Here is a 19835-nt window from a genome sequence, read left to right on the forward strand (position 1 = left end):
CTGCTGGTGCCCTAGAGATGCATATACACATGTTCTGCTGTGGTCCCCACCTCCCCATTGCTGTGACTGCAATGCTCTGATGTCGAAGCTTGAGAACAGCAGCAGCTCTCTCGCACTCTCCCACAGCACAAACACTATCTCTCAAGCGTTGCCAAGATTTAGTTTTATTTAGGATTAGAAATACTGAACCACGAAAACTGTTAAAAGTAACAGAGGTTGACTCAGCTCTGTAACAGGAGGGTACACAGATGGCAGTCAAGTGTGGAACTGTCAGACACCGGGAGGTATTGCGGCACCCACAGAAAACAAGGGCACCTGCTGTTCAGAATTGCATGCTGTGCTTTTTCAACAAAGCAGCTGAAGGAGGCAGTACGATGGTTACCATGTATCAAATCCTTTACAACAATCTTCTTTAAATCAGCCCTAGTTTTAGTGCCCCGAAGGAGGTTTTTGCTTGCAGCCAGTCTCATCTTGCAGATGAATACTGTGCTAATGCTTCCTCTGAGCAAACATTTTAAACTTTTCCCAAACTTCTCTTGAATTTAATTCCATAAGTAAGTTTTTCTCATTATTTCACATTCTCTTGTACAATAAAATATACTTTTTAAAAGTCACTATGCATCAATAGACATCTGTAGACAAATTACATTAATAAACTTATATTTTACTCTCTATATACAATGTTGGCAATGTCAAAGCTTCAAGATTCACATGGAGGTCTGCAAAACCAAGGAACTGTACACAAATAACTTAGATTCAGGAAAACCAAAAGCTGGAAAGTATTTTTCCACATTATTGTGAGTCACAGTATTTAAAACATTGTTTCTAGTTATTTTTTTACAATGACATTGTCTCAGCAGAGAACCATTCATCCAACTGAAGCAAAAAGAAAAATCAAGTTGCAGTTACTGATTTCAGTGCAGAACTAAGTCAAGTGAAGAACTACACTTGATTCTTAAAGAACATACAATAGATTGGAGAACTCTCCAGTGCTAAGGCTTCTTCAGCATTTCATCTTTAAAACTATCGTCCTGAGACAGGAAGATTCCAGTGGATATCACTTTTCAGATTTCAAACGGAATGATTCCAGTGTGAAACTAAAACCATTCCTCAGTCTGCTCGTTAGACTACGTGGTAAAATACACATACGTTTTGATGCCACATTTCTACCTAATACTTTTTATGGCCCTGAAAATGAAAACATTGGCATCCAAAAACAATATATTCCAATGTAATAAAAAGGCACTGAGCTATAGTACTGTATACACAGTAACGTCTGTGTTTGCATAGATCAACGACAGCTTTGAACGCAGCAAGGAACTAAATGCAACCAGTGGCTGAGGGAATTGGAAAGCAGCAGGTATCTTGCTTAATGAGGAGCTTAGGGCAAGGAGTTTTATCCCAAAGTTCAATCAGTCAGTTTCATTTGTCCTTCATAAATTAAAGAAGTGCTCTCAGAGGAGTGTTTTCTGGTCAAAGAGCTGCAGGTCAAAACGGACCCAGACCTCGCCGGTCGGCACTTCATGCAGCAGTAAGTGCTTGGTTGTGGGGCCTTTGCTCTCCTGTTCTGTTCGGATTTTTGCTACCGGAATTTCAGTGCGACCCAAAAAATCTGTTGTACAAAAACAAGCATGAGATGTCATTAAGCACACGAAGCTCAGGAAATCTGAAAGCGCAACGTTCATCAGCAGTGCTACGTGCTGCGCAGGGAAGCACCATGCGGCACCTGAGGGGGAAGCTGTTCCATGTCAGACAGGGGAGCTCAGGGCTGTGCAGAAGTTTTTCAGCATCACGCAGTTTTCCTACCATACTTTGATTTTCCTACCACCAGACTTTGATTTCAGGCACTACTTTTGCTTATTTAGTTGTTACTTCCAGCATTAATGTTTCTGTACTATCACACTTGAAATGTTCTGTCTGTGACATCTAAAATTTATGACAAGTGACAGTCTCAAGGTCAGAACTAAGCGATGGCAGCCATTTACATGTCAGCTGCACTGCTACAAAGACCCTAAAAAAATCAAGTACTTTGGCTCAGACAGCTTTTATTTAGGCTGTTGTATCACTTCACCTTTTAAAAACTACCAGAAGCAGACTGTAAAAAAGTGTTTGGTTTCCAAGCAAAAGAAAGCTCATCAAGTTATTGCTGTGTAAACGTAACCTAGTACTTTATTTTCAGGTACTGCCTACAAAGACAGACAAAAACTCCTTTCAGTTTCCTCCCAGCTTGACAATAAATTATTCTGTTCCTAACACAAAAGCCTGAGTGGGATCAAATCTGACTGTTGGCTCTGGGCAGCTATTCAGCCTCTTCAGTATGGAAGCACTGCTTTTTACACAACATTTTGCAGAAAGCAATTGTACCTACAGACTGTCGGTGAAAATCCATGCATCTCAAGTCACAAGAACACTTTATTTTCCTAAAACAAATGTTCACACACTTACCGTCAGGAGAGAATTGATCCCTGTCAAACATGGTGATACAGAGGACATCCTGATACAAATCCTTAATGAAGAACTGGCAGTTAAAGTTCCACTTGGGGTTCAAGGTGTCCTGCATGGTCCTCGTCGTGTAGCTCTGAGAGCCCATGCTGATTTCACAGTACGGGTTGCTCTTCCCTAAGCAGAGAAGCAGCAGTGAAACGCCCCAGAAGTGCCAAAACCTCCCTCCCTATCCACAGGCTGCTTGGACACACATCTACACTGCTGTCCAGACGATGTGGGGTTACATATCCATAGATCCTATACCAGCACAGAGCTGTTTCTCCATACAGTCCTCTGAAGCTACATAATGGCTGATTTGTCCAGGAGCTGCAGCTGTAACCACATTTCCCAAATCGCCAGACTGCTCTCAACGATCCTTTCCAAACCCTACAGGAATGTGAGATTATTTCCATCACTTACCATTGGGTTTACAGGCCTTCAGCTCTGTTGCTTCAATCACGTGCACCATCAAACGTCCTATTCCCGAGGTCTTCTGTGAGCGAGCTGGAAATGAAGAAGTCAGAAATTGGCTGCAATCATAAAAACTGGCAGTTTTTGAAGAGAGATCCCCCCAGAAATGTGCAGTGTCCTTCAGAACACGCTGCTGTCTGGGTGAGTGAGGGAAGAAGGCAGAACTCAGTACCTTGATATGCTTTTTCACGTTTCTTCTTCTCAGTTTCAATGTACTGCTCGGACGCTGCTTTGATTTTCTGGACCCAGGCAGTGCTGCAAAGAGCAATCCCAACATAAGAGTTGTACCATAGGCAGGAAATCCCTCATCAACAGCGATTCTGCCCCATCCTTTTTTGCCATTTTTTATGTACTGGATTTCAGAAGCATCACAAGTCAAGTTCGCTTAGGGAATAAAGCTGCAGAGGTTTCACATTAATTCTTATGGCACGCTTCCATATGAGCCTAAATAAATGAAATTGAAATGTCTGTTTTATTACAAATTGCAGGGTCACATGAAAGGCTGACCAGGACTGGGGAAAAATCCTATGGGATGCAGGACTTGGCAGTCCTAAACTATTCTTCTGTGCAACTACAGCATCTGGGAGCAGTAGATGCAATGCTGTATTCAACTTCAAGAGCTACCCTACAAGCAGATCAAAGTGAAAGAAAGCTTGTAATTCATACAAGAGTCAGAGGAGTTTACGTCCTGATGGGGAAGCTAAGCCTTGTCCTGCTCACCAGGAACACAGCCCCCAGCCACATTCAGAAAGGTTAACCTCAAATTCACATTTGCTCTACTCACCGCTCATTGATGTTGTCAGTTTTAAGTGTGTAAACTCTGTCAATGTGTGATATGTGGAAAACTGGCTCATCACTTGAAGGATCCGTGGGCAATTTCACTAGGACTTCATTAAGGAAAACAGGCTGAAAGAAAAGCAAACATTGCTGTGGCATCATCACCCCAACATTAAGCTGAAACTCTACAAGGATATTTAAGTACATGATTTTTCTGCTGCGTATTTGAAAGTTGAAGGATACAAGAAGAACAATCAGATCAGCATGTAAAGGAGGCAACAAAGGACTGAAAGAAAAACTCCGGACCATGGGACACCTCCTGAACTCACCATTTTGTACATTTTGAACTGGGAGTTGGACTTGGGGCTGAACAGTTTATCAGAGCCAGAAGAGACAAACTGTTTGACCATGTAGGTAAGCAGCAGGAAGTCGTTGAACAGGAAGCCATACAGTTCCTTGCTGCTCTTTGCCTTGTACAGCTTGCCACTGTGCAGGAGCTTCCGTGGTCCCAAGCAGTTTGTGAGGGAATTGAATACGGGTTGCTAGGAGAGACAAAAATCCATGAGCAGCAGCAAGTGAATGCAGGCATTATACCCTCTTCACAACAGAAATTGCTCAAACTGCTCAAAATCCTTTTTTCTTAGTGAATATAGAGTTACCACTGAAGAGGAGGGAAGCTGTCTCATGATCTGTCATGGTGTCAGCACTATTCCCAGCTGTAAGCAGGTTAAATCTGCTTACAAACAATAAATGCTCGGGTCATGGTTGCCTTTCTGCTGTCCAGAAGTTGTGTTTAAGAAGAGTCCTTGAAGTCTGCAGTCAGGTCACCTCATATGAATGCACAAGAAAACAATGGCACCAGGACAGACCCGCTGGGCACTGTTCTCTGTCCAACCCTGGCTCCTTACACAGTCAGTGAAAACTGGCACCACACTTCATTTTGAAGACTATCCCAAAGAGTACACCTGATTTAGCTCAAAGGCAGCACAAGCAGAAGTTCGGGGTTGGGAGTTACTTCTGTTTGTTTAACTGTTTGAATGGTATTAATTATACACTGGTAAACGGAGATTCCCCACTGCCAAAATAACGCTTGAACAATCGGGGCTCATCATATTGTGGCTGTGAGCAACATCTCTGCCAAGAGATCAGCAGTGGATCACATCCCAGTACGGGATATGGGCAAACACTCTCATTTCTCTGAATCACAGAACTGCAGCGGTTGGAAGGGACCTCTGGAGCTCCTCTAGTCTGACCCCCTGCTAAAGCAGCTTCCCTGCAGAAGGATTCACAAGAATCCAGGCAGGTCTTAAGTATCTCCAGAGAAAGGGACTACCCTGCTCTGGCCTTCCCAAAACAAACTGACACAGCCTCTACCAGAGAGCACTGCAGTGCAGCTACCTCAGCAAGGCCTTCACACTGCACGTGGGACTGTATCCATTCCAGGCGGTCCGAGTTCTCTTTCTCACGCACCCCTTCATTAACCTGAGAACACAGCTCTTCTGCACGCTCCAAGGCAAGCTTGAGGTTACTGTGATCTGGGTGATTTTCTGGAGTATTCTCTAGAATCTGATGCAAAACAAAATGAGGAGAAACCAAGACAAAAATGGAGGTAAGCACGGGAAATAGTTCTCCACACTCCTCCAGAAATCCACATAAAGAGATAAGGTTTTCTTTCTTTTGCTATAGAGAATAAAATCAAAAGTATTCTCGTACAAGACTTCACTCAGGGTACTCACACTCTTTATAAGCAGAGGATAGCGCGTTATTCTTTGCATGGGTTTCAGAAGGAAACTGGAGAGGGGCATTCCTTTGCAGCGAGGATCCAAAGCGAGTTTCTACAGTGCAATCCAGAGACATCGTATTACTCATCAAGAAACAGCTGCTTCGCTGCACTGAAAAGGGTCTGATCAGATTTAATTTTTTTCAGGCTTTCCAAGAAATCTCAGACTTTTAGGCTAGCAAACAATACAGTCCACTTGTATCTAGAACAAACAGGAAAGTCAGCGCTGTCATTGTGCCCAGATGCTTTGCCAGCACAGAGCTGTAGCATCATTGCCCATGCAGAGTCTGAACATACAAAACCATTCTAGCTTTTATTCTGACATAATATGCTCCACTCAGATTGAAAAAAAAAACAAAAACAAAACAATGAAAGAAGCAAATGCCTGATGTCAACAGTTCTGGCATTTCTCCTTTCATGGCTTCAAAGGCACAGCATCAGCTGCAATACAGCAACGATCTCCTATTTCTTTCTGCAACTGCCTGTGATGCTCACAATGCGCAACTGAAGGCCCAGCCCCTACTGCAACCTCATGCCCCACCGGTTTGCACATTGCACAGCACATTCAGCACAGCTTTCTTATTTTAACTCCACAGACTCCACCCCCTTTTGACCACGTGGATTTAGGGAAGGTGCAGACACTGGCTCTGTAGCTTCCTGAGGTTAACCATTACACCAAAGTAATGAGGAACAGAACGGGAAACAGTGTAAAGTACTTGCTGAAGAAGCATATAAACCTCCACTCCTTGGAATACCCTTGTCTTATTTTTGCAAGATTTACTCCTCTGGGTTATTCTGATCTGGTCGATGCTGGTCAGAAAGGCTCCTGTCAGTGGGGAAAGGTGAAGGTACCAAGAACGAGATACCTTTAAGTAGTCCTTGAAATCAGCTTCTTCATCAGTTTTCTGTTGCAGCAATGAAGCCCCGTTAAGCTGGCAGCTGCAGAACCGAATGTAGGCCTGCATGTGTGACAGCTCTGCTGCCAAGATGTCCCCAATCATCTGTACCGGCATTTTTTCTCCTCCCGTTTTCTTACGCACTCGCAAGGCTCTAAAGAGAAAATAAATTACCTTCCAGCCTTGCATTCAGCTGTCCTGACTGCACACATTGCATACACAGCACATACACAAAAACGCGAGACGAAAGCTCAAGTACTCACTTCAGTAACTTGGTATTTGACATGATGAGTTCCTTCCAGTTAACAAAGATCAGCCCCATTTCCCCTTCTGTGAGACAACCTGAATCAGCCATTGGCTTTTGAAAAACCTGCAATCAAAAAAATCAGAAAGGTGAGCAAAGGTTTTCTCTTTGGAGAAAAAAGCTCTCCCCTTAGTTAGGTCATTTTTGCTTTGGGTTGTTAGGTCAGATTTTGCTTTGTTTTTCACATAATTTTTTAGGTTGCTGAACAACCATATAACGTAACATTTCACACAGAGCGTGGTGAGGCACTGGAACAGGTTGCCAAGGAGGCTGTGGATGCCCCATCCCTGGAGGCATTCAAGGCCAGGCTGGATGTGGCTCTGGGCAGCCTGGTCTGCTGGTTGGTGACCCTACACACAGCAGTGGGGTTGAAACTAGATGATCACTGTGGTCCTTTTCAACCCAGGCCATTCTATGATTCAAGAGGAAAGGGAGGTACTCACACAACCTCCTGTCTTCCTCTAGCATTTCACGATTCTTAAGCATCTCTTCACTGCTATTATTCTTAAGGACAAAGGTGGTGTTTTTCCAAAGACTTCCACATGAAAGCATCTCACCTCCAGGACAAGCTGAAGATCATCCATATACCTTTCTTCCGTCTGAATGAGTTCGTGGATGTAGCCCTGCCTCTTCCTTTCCATTGGCTGCATGGTATCGAGGCTTTGGAGATCAGCACACCCTACAAGAAGCAAGCCAGTAGTTCAGATACCACTCAAGCCTTCAGATGTGATGAATTCACAAAGTTACATCAACATATGGCAGTCCGAGGGTCACACTATACATAAGCACTTCCTTTTAAAGCCCCTGTCTACAGCAGCACTGGGTTTCAACTGATTGTGGTTTGCACCCTGCTTTCTTTATAGCAGTTTTGAGTCTGCCACCTTTTCATTCCTTCTTCCCATGCTGTGATGCAGAATAAGGATTCCTGACTTCCTGTAACTTCCTATGTCTCTTCTTTTCTGCAACACTGATTTCGAAGCCATGTTTTCCTCTTACCTTACACAATGTCTGCTGTGAGATGAAGTCATCTAGAACACGTCTGGTGCTGATTTATAGCATGGCACCTTTAATCTTGACCCTGTATCTCAAGTAATCTGCCTCTGCTATTAATTTATTATACAAACCACCAGGATATATTTGCAAAGTTGCGATGCATAGTTTTGTTTTCTAGTTTAGAAACCAAATGAGCCAGAGATACATTGAATTATTCTGATGCACTGAGTACAAATAATCCAAACCATGCACGAGGACACAGAGAACATTCAATGACACAAATCCAGTTCTCTACAGGAACATGCAGACTCTACAGTTTCACACTGTTTCTCCTCATTATCTGTGTTAGTAAACACGACCTGCAGTGTTTGAGGTTTAGTAACCAAACGAAAAGTGGCAAAAACAAAGCGGTAAATATGTTTAGATGGGTAAAGGAGAGTACATAAAGTGCAACTCTGATCCACCTGTTGGCCATCACGTGCTAGCAGAGCACTGCAAGGGAGCAAGGAAAAAAAAAAAAGAAACAATTACAGTTTATTTAAGAGTATACATTGATCACTTGATGCAGCTGCATCCAATTTTGATAAAATCTACACCAGAAAAGGCAAGAGCCAGATGTAAAATGAGGGCTTTTCAGTTCTGCTACGTGCATCCAGAAGGATCTTGAACTTTAAGCTTTCTAACAAGAACTAAATAAATACGACTTCATACAAAGAGCTCTGGGATTGCAGCTCTTCCAGCTGCAGAGAATGCTGCTTCGAGCCTTAATTGCTTCCAAAGTTATAATGAGAATAAAATTAGAAGAAAAAAAGGAGTGAAATTTTAGCCTGGTGTGATTCCTATGAAGTTCGGTATTGCATCAAGACTGACTTTGGTCAATGTGTGCTGCTTCTTTTCTAGTGCCACTCATGTACATAGCTGGATTTAAACCCAGCTGGTTCCTGACACACTGCATTCTAGGACAGTCAGAGCCTGTATAGTCCCTGTACTTTGTTTGCCCACACTTAGACCTCAGATCTCAGCTTTGACAAAGTGCTTCTTTTTTCTGTTGCAACGTGCAGCCCCTGCAACAGGGATGGCAAAGTACTGAGGCTCCTGTTGCTGCCTGCTTGCATTGTAACTGTTAGAAACACATGTACTCTTGCATTTGTGTCTGTCTTGTTTCATATATGTCAAGATGAAACAAACTCTGGGAGGCAAACATCCTTTCATACCCACCAAGGACAGGTATGATTTATAAAGCTTATTGCCAGATACAAAACAAAAGCTGACTCAGCTGTGCAGTAATCCTGCACTTGGACTGTCACAGCTTTTAGGATCAGTGGATGAGTACCAGTTCACATTTAAATCATCACTGCTCAAAAAGCTTTGAGTTGGGATGGCTCTGATGATACTGGCATAAAAACGTAGTATGGAATCCATTTATCTGATTATAGAAGGCCTGCATAGGCACTGGTATCTGAAGGGAAGAAAAGCAAAGGGAGAACAGATCAGCCTACCTAACATACTTGCCAGTATTTTCTACAGCAGCCATAGTAACCTGTTGGCTCCCTGGCACAGAATGGTGAGCCAGCATCTCTGCCCATTCTCCTCCCACATTCCTGCTGCCCCCCTCCCTGCACCTGAGTGCTCTGGCACTCAGCTCACCTCCAGCTCACACCCTGGCAAAAAATGAACCGGGACTTTCCTGCTACTTTAACAGCCAGGAGCCCTTTCCTGGCAGCAGAAAGCTGTTGCTTTGGCTTCTGGCTTGCAACAGCAAAGCAACGCCAGGCTGTCTGAGGAACCCAGGGCAGGTCTGCCTTGCTCCCTCCTGAGCACAACATCTACAGAGCTGCTGTGAGCCTGGCACCTTTGAGACATGGGCCCTAACCACAGAGCAGTGCACTACTGACATATTTAGGACTTGAGATAAGTTCTAGGGGAATGAGGACACTTTTTGAAGGAAATCTGCTCAGGCACTACATGCTTTGCCCAGTTCCCATGAACTTCCCCACACAACCAACAACATAAACACCCATTTAGAAAGTGACAACTCTGGAAAGACACCTCAAGCCTCACAGTGTGCCCCAGCACTTTCCCTGAAGGATCAAGCTACATCTAAGCCTAACAATGAAGACCACCTAGGGGCAGAGGTGGTCTATGCATAAACTGCACATGTAAGAAGCTTGGTTTGTTTAGGACTGTAGATTCGTTCAGGTTTGGGGTATGCTGAGTAGAATGTGCTTTGTTGGTTGATTTGTCCTTTTTGTGTGTATCCATATTATCTTCTTCTCCTAGGCTACCACAGAAAAAGTACATCTTGTGACAAGTGCCATGGAGCAGCATTAAGCAGTCCCTTCATTCCAGGCTGAGCACAGATGGATGGTGTTGAACAGCACCCACACCTGCTGGCACACCACAGCAGTGTTCTCTGCCATGCCTGCAGTGATCAGACGCCTTTGTGCCTCCTGCAGCCCATGAAAAGGTCAGTTTTCATCAGGCTCTGGGAAACACCATCAGAATTTTGCCCAAGCTCCCCTAAATGCTGAGTGCAGTACGTGCTTTCCACCACAACAGCAGCAATTTATGATTCAGTTTGCAAGAGGTGAAAAGCAAGACTCAGTCAGTGCATCCCATACCCAGGCAGCGTAACACACGTAGTCAGCTATTCAAATTGGAAAAGATGTCCCCAGGTGAACAAAAAACCACAACAGACAAGCTGGGTCCTTTTATGTGTCCCTTTAATAAAGTACATTTGCATAGTTATCTTACAACTTTGTTTCAACCCAAAGATGAACAATTGCCTCATGCTAAGCACAGCCTGCATTTGCATGTCTGAACAGTCATCCTCACACGTTAATACCCCAGCTCCAAGAGAACAACAGAAGATATTTTAAGGCAGCACACAGCATTCAGCAGCAGTTTATTGGTTCATTACATGGAAGCAGCGTTGCCCCACAGCAGCTCCCAATGTCACTGCAGGGCACAGTTTGCCAGCGTTCTTACGAGCAGATCTATGCACAGGTGGTGAACCCCACTCAGAAACATCACACAGGGATACAATCTGACAAAGCACTGGGATGGAATAAATATTGGCTGTAGGACACCCAGTTACACAACAGCCCCCATTTTCACAGAAAACAGTACTAAGCAAGTACTGCACTATAGGCAATGCCACCTTTTGCTCTCTTGGATGGCTTCAGATTTAACTGTTAATGCCTTGTTGCTCTGAGAAGCATTTGGGCTCTCAGGGCCAAAGAGGGGATCGGCAGTTCAGCAGGTATCCCTTGTTTTCACCCTGTCCTCACCTCCAAAACCAACGTTCTTCCCCCAGATTAATACAGTTTCTATAGCTACACCTTGTTTTTAAAATCTGGCCTTTAATACATCATTGGCACAGCCTTTCTTAATGATAACCTGATATATTCGTACAGCTCTTTCTGCTCCAGCACATGACAGGAGAACGGAGAGAGCTCTCAGGTGACTGTGCCTCATGTGCACAAGGGCAGGGGCTGAGGTTTTTCCAATCAGCATTAGTAAATCATTATCATTAATTAGAAGATCTGGCGTGTACTCAGGTAATACCGAAACATCAGGAGAAGCTGTGAAAGCCTCCAGTGCTTCATCACAATACTCATCAGTTTAAGTGGAGGGGCAGCTGTTTCAATGGTCATCATCACCTACATACCCAAATGTAGGGCTGCTTGTGTGAGATGGTCCTCATACACCCCAGCTGTACCACTCAAGAACGGGTGCAAGGCCAGCTACTTTTGCCCAATGCCATAATGCTATTTTTCCTGCATCATTCCAGATGGGATGTAAAGTTGTTTTCCTTTTATTCCCCCCTGAATTAGCAGCAGTTTGGCACTCAAGGAAATCACTGAATGTCGGGAAGTCAGCTGAGCTCCGATCCCACAGGCGAGCAGTGCCTTGCAGACATGGGGCAATTTGTAAGATCACCTGATTATTAAACCATAGGGAAGGACTGCTTGATACCATTCAGCATCTTTTAGCAGAAATACTGAAAAACGTAGCTTCAAAAAGAAATCAAGTCAGGCAGAACACTGGAGAAATTACTGAGCGCATCATCTGCCTACAGCAACATGATCTCATTCCATAGCAAAATACTGGTTGAGACAAAATACATCCAGAGTAAAAATCCATTTGTAGTTTTCTGTAGGCACAATGCTGTGGTCAATATTGCACAAGAGATACCTCTGACCTAAAGGGCACATATACACTATTGGATAAAGCATATTAAATACATTACATTCCACTCTTTCTATAGAGGTGCTGGAGAAAGGCTGTTACATCTCTGCAGTTTGACCAACCTTTTCCTGATCGTACCTTCACAACATTCACAGATGTGTAGTAAACACAGGGCAGGTTGTAAACATTTCTGATTGCATAAGTAACCTTTGCTGTTTCGTTACCGAGTTCAGAAACCAACTAAATTAAATAGATTCATTAAATAATTTCATCTCTCCCACTCCTACGGGATCACACTACTAATTCCTCAGACAAGCAGCCTGCTGCTGCTGACTCCTTTCATCCAGAGGGGCATCAAGGTTACAGCCCTCTTGTTCTGCTCCCTCCCTTCTCACACCAACAGCAGTAGCATAGTGTAACTGGGCCCTCTGCCTTAAACCCAGATTCTCTGCCTTCAGCTCCAGGTGTCTTTTAGTGTTCCTTTTCTACCAGCACCTCTTTGCCAGGGCTGCCCGTGCGTTAGGCAGGGAGGGGGCTGATAGCACAGAGGCTGTTTAAGTACTTACTAACCACCACAATTTGCTGTTGGCCAAAACTGAAAGCATCAGTGAGCTGTTAGAATAAAATACTCAAAGGACATTGGTTAGGGATAGGGCATATCGAGCCAAAACAACCTGAATTCCTGCCATAGAGCTACTGTGAGAGAAGAAAACAAATACATATCTTCCATTCTATGTTTAATATCTCTTTCCTTGATAAAAAGGTTACTTAGAGGCACGACTGCCCCAGACCCAACAGACCTCAACCTTGGATCGTGCAGTATATTTGTAATCACAGTGACCACCAGCAGCTGAAACAGGGAGGGCTTGTTTTCTGGATGAGCCCTGCAGGCTGTCAATTTTAAAAGCTCAATACGTAGGAGATTAAATCAAGTAAATTAAAACAGCAATCAGCAAACATTTTAATTCTGCAAAGTATGTACATTACAACATCAAAAGAACACAACTCCCCATTCAAAACAGCGCAGATAAACTGTGCAAATAGTGGGTCTTTGTGTGCCTGCAATCCCACCATGCAAACGATCACTGGATGTGCATGCTAATGATCAAGGATTATCAACGCCAAGGAAAAATGCTAAAGGAAACGAGAATGAGCAGCAGTGAAAGCCACACAAAGACCCACTATCCTTTCTTTTACAAATCAACTGTAAGTGTAGATAAGAAAACCCAGGATAACCTAATTTCTTGACTGGATCTAGCATTCAAGCGAAGCAAAAGGATTGTTTCAGAGATACGTGAGCAGGGCTGGCCACCCTGCCTCCACGCTACAGTCAAACTCGGATAGTGGGTCTCTGGGGTGCTTTCACACTGGAAGACAACATTGGGTCCTAAAAAAAACAAAAAAAAAAACAAAAATGAAGGATAAAATGAACATAAGTTTGAAGAGTGAAACACATGAGTTCTACGGACAGACAGAACAACACCAAAAAGGTTGGAAAGGAACAACACAGCTTTCTGAAAACAGACATCATGCACTTCTACTCCCCAAAACTGCAAGTTATGAACACACACAGTACTGAGCAGCTGTGACAGTCATTGCTGACTCAGAGACACGCTGCAATGACTCAACTTGAGAAGGTTTCTTCCCAAGGAAGCCTTTAACACAGACTTTAACACACCAAGTCAAGCCCTAGGCTCCTTGGAAAAGGCAAGGGCAAAATTCCCTGAGACTTCAACAAAGCTGGGATTTCTCCTAAAAAAAACTTGTGATGAGACATTAGGTAAGCAGAGCATAGATTTGTAATGAAAAACTTCATTGCAATTGATTCATATTGGCACATACAAATCAGCCTGCTTTACTCTGTTCCAAGGCTGAAATGACAAAATTGTGTTTCTGGTATTTACCCACATCATTCAATATTCTCATCAGAAACCCAAGGCTGTGAGAAATAGAGCAGACACTGCTATGTCAGGGTAAAGGCAGATGTATGCCCTGGATTTATGGGCTCTCCTTCAGCCCACAGCCCAGATCTGGAAGCTTGAGAAGACCTGACTGAGATTCACCACGTCTTTTTAGACAGACAGAATGACAACGTGACAATGAGGACTGATTTCACATTTGCTTCCAGGAAAAGAGGGGAAATATTCTGTTGAATAAAACCTTAAAACGTCTTGGAATCTTCACACGTTAGAAAGTGCACTCAGATCTGTGGCATGCAATGCTTCAAAGCCACTGATTCCGTGAGTTCTTACTGCCTAACCAAAAAGAGAAGTTCCTTGGCAGTAACTGAGTGTTTTGATGTGTGTTGCCCATACACAGACACTGAAACACACCCACCCCAAGCACGTCAGTGCAGAACATAGCTCTTTCCTATGAACATCCTTGAAAATGGGTCAGCTTCACTAATCAGATGATGGTGCACAAGAATTATGAACTTTCATGCGCAGAGAAACTTCTGGAAAAGCAGCTCCTTGTTGAAAGGACAGGACTCAGCTCATCTCTCCAGTATGTCTTGTGTAGAGGTAAGGTTTTGGGGGGGAAAACTGGGTTGATCCAGTAGTGTTTCCAAAAACATCCAGGAAATTCACACTGCTGCCCTATGAATGCCAAGAGCAGGAAGAACACGTGGCAGGCCTGCACCGTGGAGATACCAGCCGTGCACAAGATCTCACCCTGGATGGATGAGGAAGCCCTCACAGAACAGAAGGTAACAAACATTCCTTTAGGTAAATCTACAGCTACTTATGCTTTAAAGCCTCCTGAAAATCTTCTTTATGTGGATGATTTGGGACAGACACTAGAACAAGGGCTAATCAAAGGTTATTAAAACGTGAGCAACTCTCACAGACACCAAGGTCACTGAGAGCATGACTCAGTATTTTCTGTTCTGCAGTGACCAAGGTCTGACTTGTAGTAAGAGCTGCTGGCAGAGCTATGGCATCCTGAATTGTTTTTTCCCTTGCAGAGCCCTGTGCCAGAATGCATGCCAACAAGAAGTCATCCTTGTCAGTACAGCTCCTTCTGCCCAGAGAGCTGCTGACACAGCTCTAGAGGTGAACCACCTAAGGGGAACCTTGTTAGGGAGGTCTGCACCACAGGGATAACCAGGAAGCCCCAGGAAAGACTGGGTACAAAGGTAACAGAGTTTAAATTTGAGGGGAAAGCAGAATTATCACAAGCCTCAAATCTCTGTGGGTAAACCCAATTTGTTCCCATTCAAATATTCTTACTTTCAACTGGCCAGGAAAAAAAAACAGTGGGAGGAGAAACTTGTGTTTGTCAACAGAAGCACTGCAATATTCACACCAAACAAGTAGGGATGACACCTGCTCTTTGCTGACTGCTGCTGGCTGGCCCTGTCAATGCCATCTCAAAGGACAACTCTCTTCACACAGCCACAATCCAAAGGTTGAGAACAAGACAGCTTAATGATCTATCAGCAAACAATGAGAAAGATTATCACATCAAATGATATCTATCAAATGTTTCCAATTGCAATTTGATCTCAGGATTGCTTTTGTTGAAAATTTATGTTACACGCAACCATCCTGCACTCATCACATCCACTACACAAGTCACTGGTGTGATAAGCCAAGATCTTTCTCTTTTCTGAAAAATTCAGGAGTGTTTAATCAATAGAATGGCCTGTGTTGAAAAGGACCACAATGCTCACCTAGTTTCAACCTCCTGCTATGTGCAGGGTCACCAACCAGCAGACCAGGCTGCCCAGAGCCACATCCAGCCTGGCCTTGAATCCTCCAGGGATGGGGCATCCACAACCTCCTTGGGCAACCTGTTCCAGTGCCTCACCAACCTCTGAGTGAAAAACTCAGCCAGAACCTCAATTTCATGACCTGTCTGGATGCAGTCTATGCTATTTTGTCCAAATTGTATGCAAACAGAATATTTCCAAAGGAATATGTCAATCTTTTAGATAAGCTCAATCAAAAGTAGTTTAGGTTCAATCTAAACACAGCGGTTTTTGACATCAAAGTCACAGTCAAAAATATGTTACCTGGAACATTAGCACAGATGTAATTAACTACAAATAAAACCTCAAGAATGGGGCATTCTGGCCAGGTAACAGCTACTGAGGGGACAAGCCAAACTTTCCAACCCAAGCTGGACCTCCATCACCACATTTGGGAATTCTTCTCTAACAACCAAACTAAGTTCATCAAATCTCAAGTGCAAGCTGCCCCCAACAGAGCTGCAGGCTTTTAAGGGTACACCTCAACCAGAATTCCAGATGAATGCCTTTGTACTGCAAAAAATAGAAATGATGCCTAGCAAAAAAACAGCAAGTGAAGGGATGTGGCTTGCTAAGTGAAAGGGACAACTTTCACATCACCTACCCAAACCTGTTAGGCTCTCAAAGCCACAGATGCTACGGGCTGATGAAACGTTGATTTAATTAAAGTGCCCAAGAATGAAAAGCTGAAGGAGTAAGAGCAGTGGTCATTTTCTCTGAGGAAAGCTGACAAAAGCTGAAAAAACCAAGAGGGTGGGTGGGGGACCAGAAACATTTCCTATATTTATGTGCAAAAAAACCCGCAGGAAAATGCCTGACCTTCAGACAGGCGAATATCCTGGCATTCAGGTCTCAGGCTGTTGCTGATGATTTTCAGCTTAATGTTGTTTTGATACATATACCTTATCTATCAGAGCTGGACAAGAGCAGTTGTGAGCCAGGACTGACACATCTATCACAGACCACTTCGCTTGTTATTGCTAGAATTTTCTTTTTTTTTTAAAATCCTTTGTGATCATTTTTACTGAATTGATAAATTGTTAAATTTAAGTTAAACAAGACTACAGCAGACACTTTTTTCATGGTTTATGAAACTTGTGGAAGTCCTGCAATGAAGCATAATATACCTGCACCAGCTTCCAGTCAGTTCCAGCTATCAAACACCAGATATCTGTACACCAGCCTCTCTTTTAGGTGGACACCCATCAGATGTATTGCCCTAGCTCACCCTTGCACTCTCACTACTGCACTTTGGCTGTTGGTAATCTCATGGTTACTTGTAGGTTAAATAGAGAAGTATTTCAAGTACAGAGTTCCAAAGAAAAGTATTTAAAGAAAGAGTATTTAAAATCCCAGTTGATGCTTGGAACTCAAAATTCCAAGTTCAAAGCAAAAGAACAGCAATGCACTTTTGAAAGAAAGAAACAAAATGGTTTTTAATAAAATTGTTGCTTACACTGCTGACTTGGATCAGAATCTGTGGTCATCTTCACGTAGTTGGAAGGGAAGAGACCTGTCACACCATTGAGTTCTCCTTGCCACCAGTCAGCATCATCTTTGCTCAGCACGTTAATAAGCTGCCCTTTGGAGAAGCTGAGCTCATCTTCATTGTTTGCCATGTAATCATACATTGCTATTACTTGACACACTATGAAGAAAAAGCAAAGTTAGCAGGCTGCTGTGACACAAAGCAGTAAGGCAGTTTTTCAGTATTTTGCATAGACACAGCAAAGAAACAATTTCACATGAACTGCTACAAAAGAAAAACACCAGACGTGATCACAGCTTGCTATGGAATCAAGCTTCTGTCTCTTCCACTGGCTCAGAATAGAAAGTGAGTTTGGTCATCCTGCAGATTCTACTTGTGAGAAAAACGCAGCAAGGGAAGCGTGCACTGCTCATCATGTGCTGCAAGTTCCAGCAAAGGGAAGATTTGTCCAGAAAACCACTGTACAACCAAAGCATGGCTGTGGGGAGCTCCACACAACTAGAAAAGCTACTTTTCTGTGAAATCATCTCATTTGTACTCAGGTATTGAAATGAAAAATACACAGTGGGAAGTGCAGCTCAGTTTCCTTCTTAGAATAAGAGCAGTGCATGGAATGCCAAGGTGCTTGCCAATGACTGCAAGTTTTCTGTAGGGTTTTTGCTAGAATTTGGCAAGAAGGAGTTTCCAGATGAGGTGAGCATTGCTCTGCAATGCAGGCAGAAAAATTAAAAAGCCTTACAAATAGTATAGGCTGGGGCAGGGACCCCGTGAAGGATTGCTGTAAGCAAGTGGGAGATTTTCCCTTTCATGGACAGAGAGAAAATCTGAATGGGCACATATGCCAAAAGACTCAGATTCTGACTAGGACTTCACCTTCTACAGCAAAGCATAGTAAGATAAGGCCATTAAACACAGTGTTAATTCAAATTAGCATGTGAACAATCCAAGTAGTTCAACAACATACTCTAAATAAAACACAATTAAAACCATTTTATTCACCTGAGGGGGCAGCAGATGTGGTTCGCTCACTGCTCGGACCCAGTAACTTCACATGGCTGGCAGGAAACCATCCTTTCTGTCTCTTTTTCCCTCTTGCCTGTAGAAATGGTTATTACCCAGTCAAGAAACAAAACAGCATAAGGATTGGAAAAAACACAACAGAAGCATCACACAGTTCTGCCTATGGAAAACAAAGCTCGTCTTTCAACAGCAATTAAGCATCTCAGAGGTAAGATCTGGCTAAAGGATGAAACAACCAAACTCAAATAAAGCATCTTAATATGCTCTGACAAATATGTACAATCAAAGGTTTTAAGTGCAGCTAATTATTTCAGTGCACAATTTCACAGTAGGGCAATATATCTGCTTTAAGAAAACTTCACTTACACATCAATTAAAGAGTCTCAAATGAGGTACTGCAACTTTCCAACCAGCTTTCAGAGCGCTCCACTCAGTTGTTCATTTCAAATTAAACCAAACAACCCCTCATTGCTGCTCATCAAATCAGAATTACTGTTCCTCCAATCACTCACCTGCAGCTCTCCTTGCCACCATCCGCTAGCATTTTTCTTCAGGATAAGTATGAGCTGCCCAGGAGCAAGACTAAGCTGTTCACTTCCTGATGCAGCATAAGCAGTAGTCACCTGAGCAATTTCTGAAAAGAAAGGATATTAATTGTCTTTGTTACATTTTCACTACTGTAAGAGCTATTTCCAAAGAAAGAAGCTGGTATTTATCTTGTAGGTAAGCACGCTGGCAGACCTTAAAACACTGCTATGAAAACACATGCTTTATTAATCACTTTATTAATCACTTAAAACACAGTCCAAAATGTTGAAAAGTTATAACGCACTCACCAGGTTTCTTATTTATTGTTCCAGTTCTGCCAGCATTACTAGAACCCTGTAACAAAGACACAACAATATTCTTTTCACGTTTAATAAAACCAGTAGAGTTTATTTATGCTGTTCTTAAGCAAGTGGCACGTAGATGGAGGTTTCAACCCTGAGCCCTAATTTAACAAAACACCAAGATCCTGCTGTGAGACCAACAATGGGACACTGTGGTTACAGCACTGATCTGGGACTTGAGTTCCCTAGGATCCCCTTTTCTGTCCAGCAATTTAATCTCTGCTTCGAATCAGCGTTTAATAGACAGGTATCAATAACAGAAACACACTAAAATAGAGAAAAAGCATCATGAGTTATGCAAGACTTAAAGTAACAACTCACTTCTTGATCCTTTGGTCTGACATAATTGGAGGGGAAGATCCCAGTTCTGTCATCAATGCTCCCTGTCCACCATTCCCCTTCTTTCTGGGTCACCAGGATTTCCTCACCTTCAGTGAAAGTCAAGTCGCCAGGCTCAGAGCTTGAATAGGAATACAGTGCAACGTACTCTGCACAGACAGCACATATAGAGGTGGAGAGAACAGTTTCAGATGCGAGGATAAAAGTCCATCAGTCACAAATATCTTGGATGTCAGCACCCCTCATGGTGTCCATAGAGTGGATCATATCATAGAATCATAGAATCATAGAATGGCCTGGGTTGAAAAGGACCACAATGACCATCTAGCTTCAACCCCCTGCTATGTGCAGGTCACCAACCAGCAGACCAGGCTGCCCAGAGCCACATCCAGCCTGGCCTTGAATGCTTCCAGGGATGGGGCATCCACAACCTCCTTGGGCAACCTGTTC

The 19835-nt window shown here is 43.3% G+C and overlaps 1 protein-coding gene across 4 annotated transcripts in view; it reads right to left on the bottom strand.

Moving 5' to 3' along the window:
* Positions 1–248: 248 nt before the first annotated feature.
* The window catches only part of ITSN2 (intersectin 2), a 68356-nt gene continuing 48769 nt past the window's right edge, over positions 249–19835 (bottom strand). For all 4 annotated transcript variants that reach the window (XM_031595923.2, XM_031595925.2, XM_031595924.2 and 1 more), the window contains exons 24-39: positions 19368–19534; positions 18993–19038; positions 18669–18790; positions 18136–18232; positions 17104–17295; positions 7270–7391; positions 6672–6778; positions 6379–6562; positions 5469–5567; positions 5131–5298; positions 4062–4274; positions 3740–3861; positions 3128–3210; positions 2905–2988; positions 2446–2619; positions 249–1612 (exon numbers count right to left, since the gene is read on the bottom strand). In XM_031595923.2, coding sequence (XP_031451783.2) covers positions 1455–1612; positions 2446–2619; positions 2905–2988; positions 3128–3210; positions 3740–3861; positions 4062–4274; positions 5131–5298; positions 5469–5567; positions 6379–6562; positions 6672–6778; positions 7270–7391; positions 17104–17295; positions 18136–18232; positions 18669–18790; positions 18993–19038; positions 19368–19534 — 2138 coding nt within the window. In that variant the 3' untranslated portion in view covers positions 249–1454. The remainder of the gene's footprint in view (positions 1613–2445; positions 2620–2904; positions 2989–3127; positions 3211–3739; positions 3862–4061; positions 4275–5130; positions 5299–5468; positions 5568–6378; positions 6563–6671; positions 6779–7269; positions 7392–17103; positions 17296–18135; positions 18233–18668; positions 18791–18992; positions 19039–19367; positions 19535–19835) is intronic.

Source organism: Phasianus colchicus, chromosome 2, assembly GCF_987193195.1.
Source record: "Phasianus colchicus chromosome 2, bPhaCol1.hap1.1, whole genome shotgun sequence".
In the NCBI taxonomy this organism is placed as follows: domain Eukaryota; kingdom Metazoa; phylum Chordata; class Aves; order Galliformes; family Phasianidae; genus Phasianus; species Phasianus colchicus.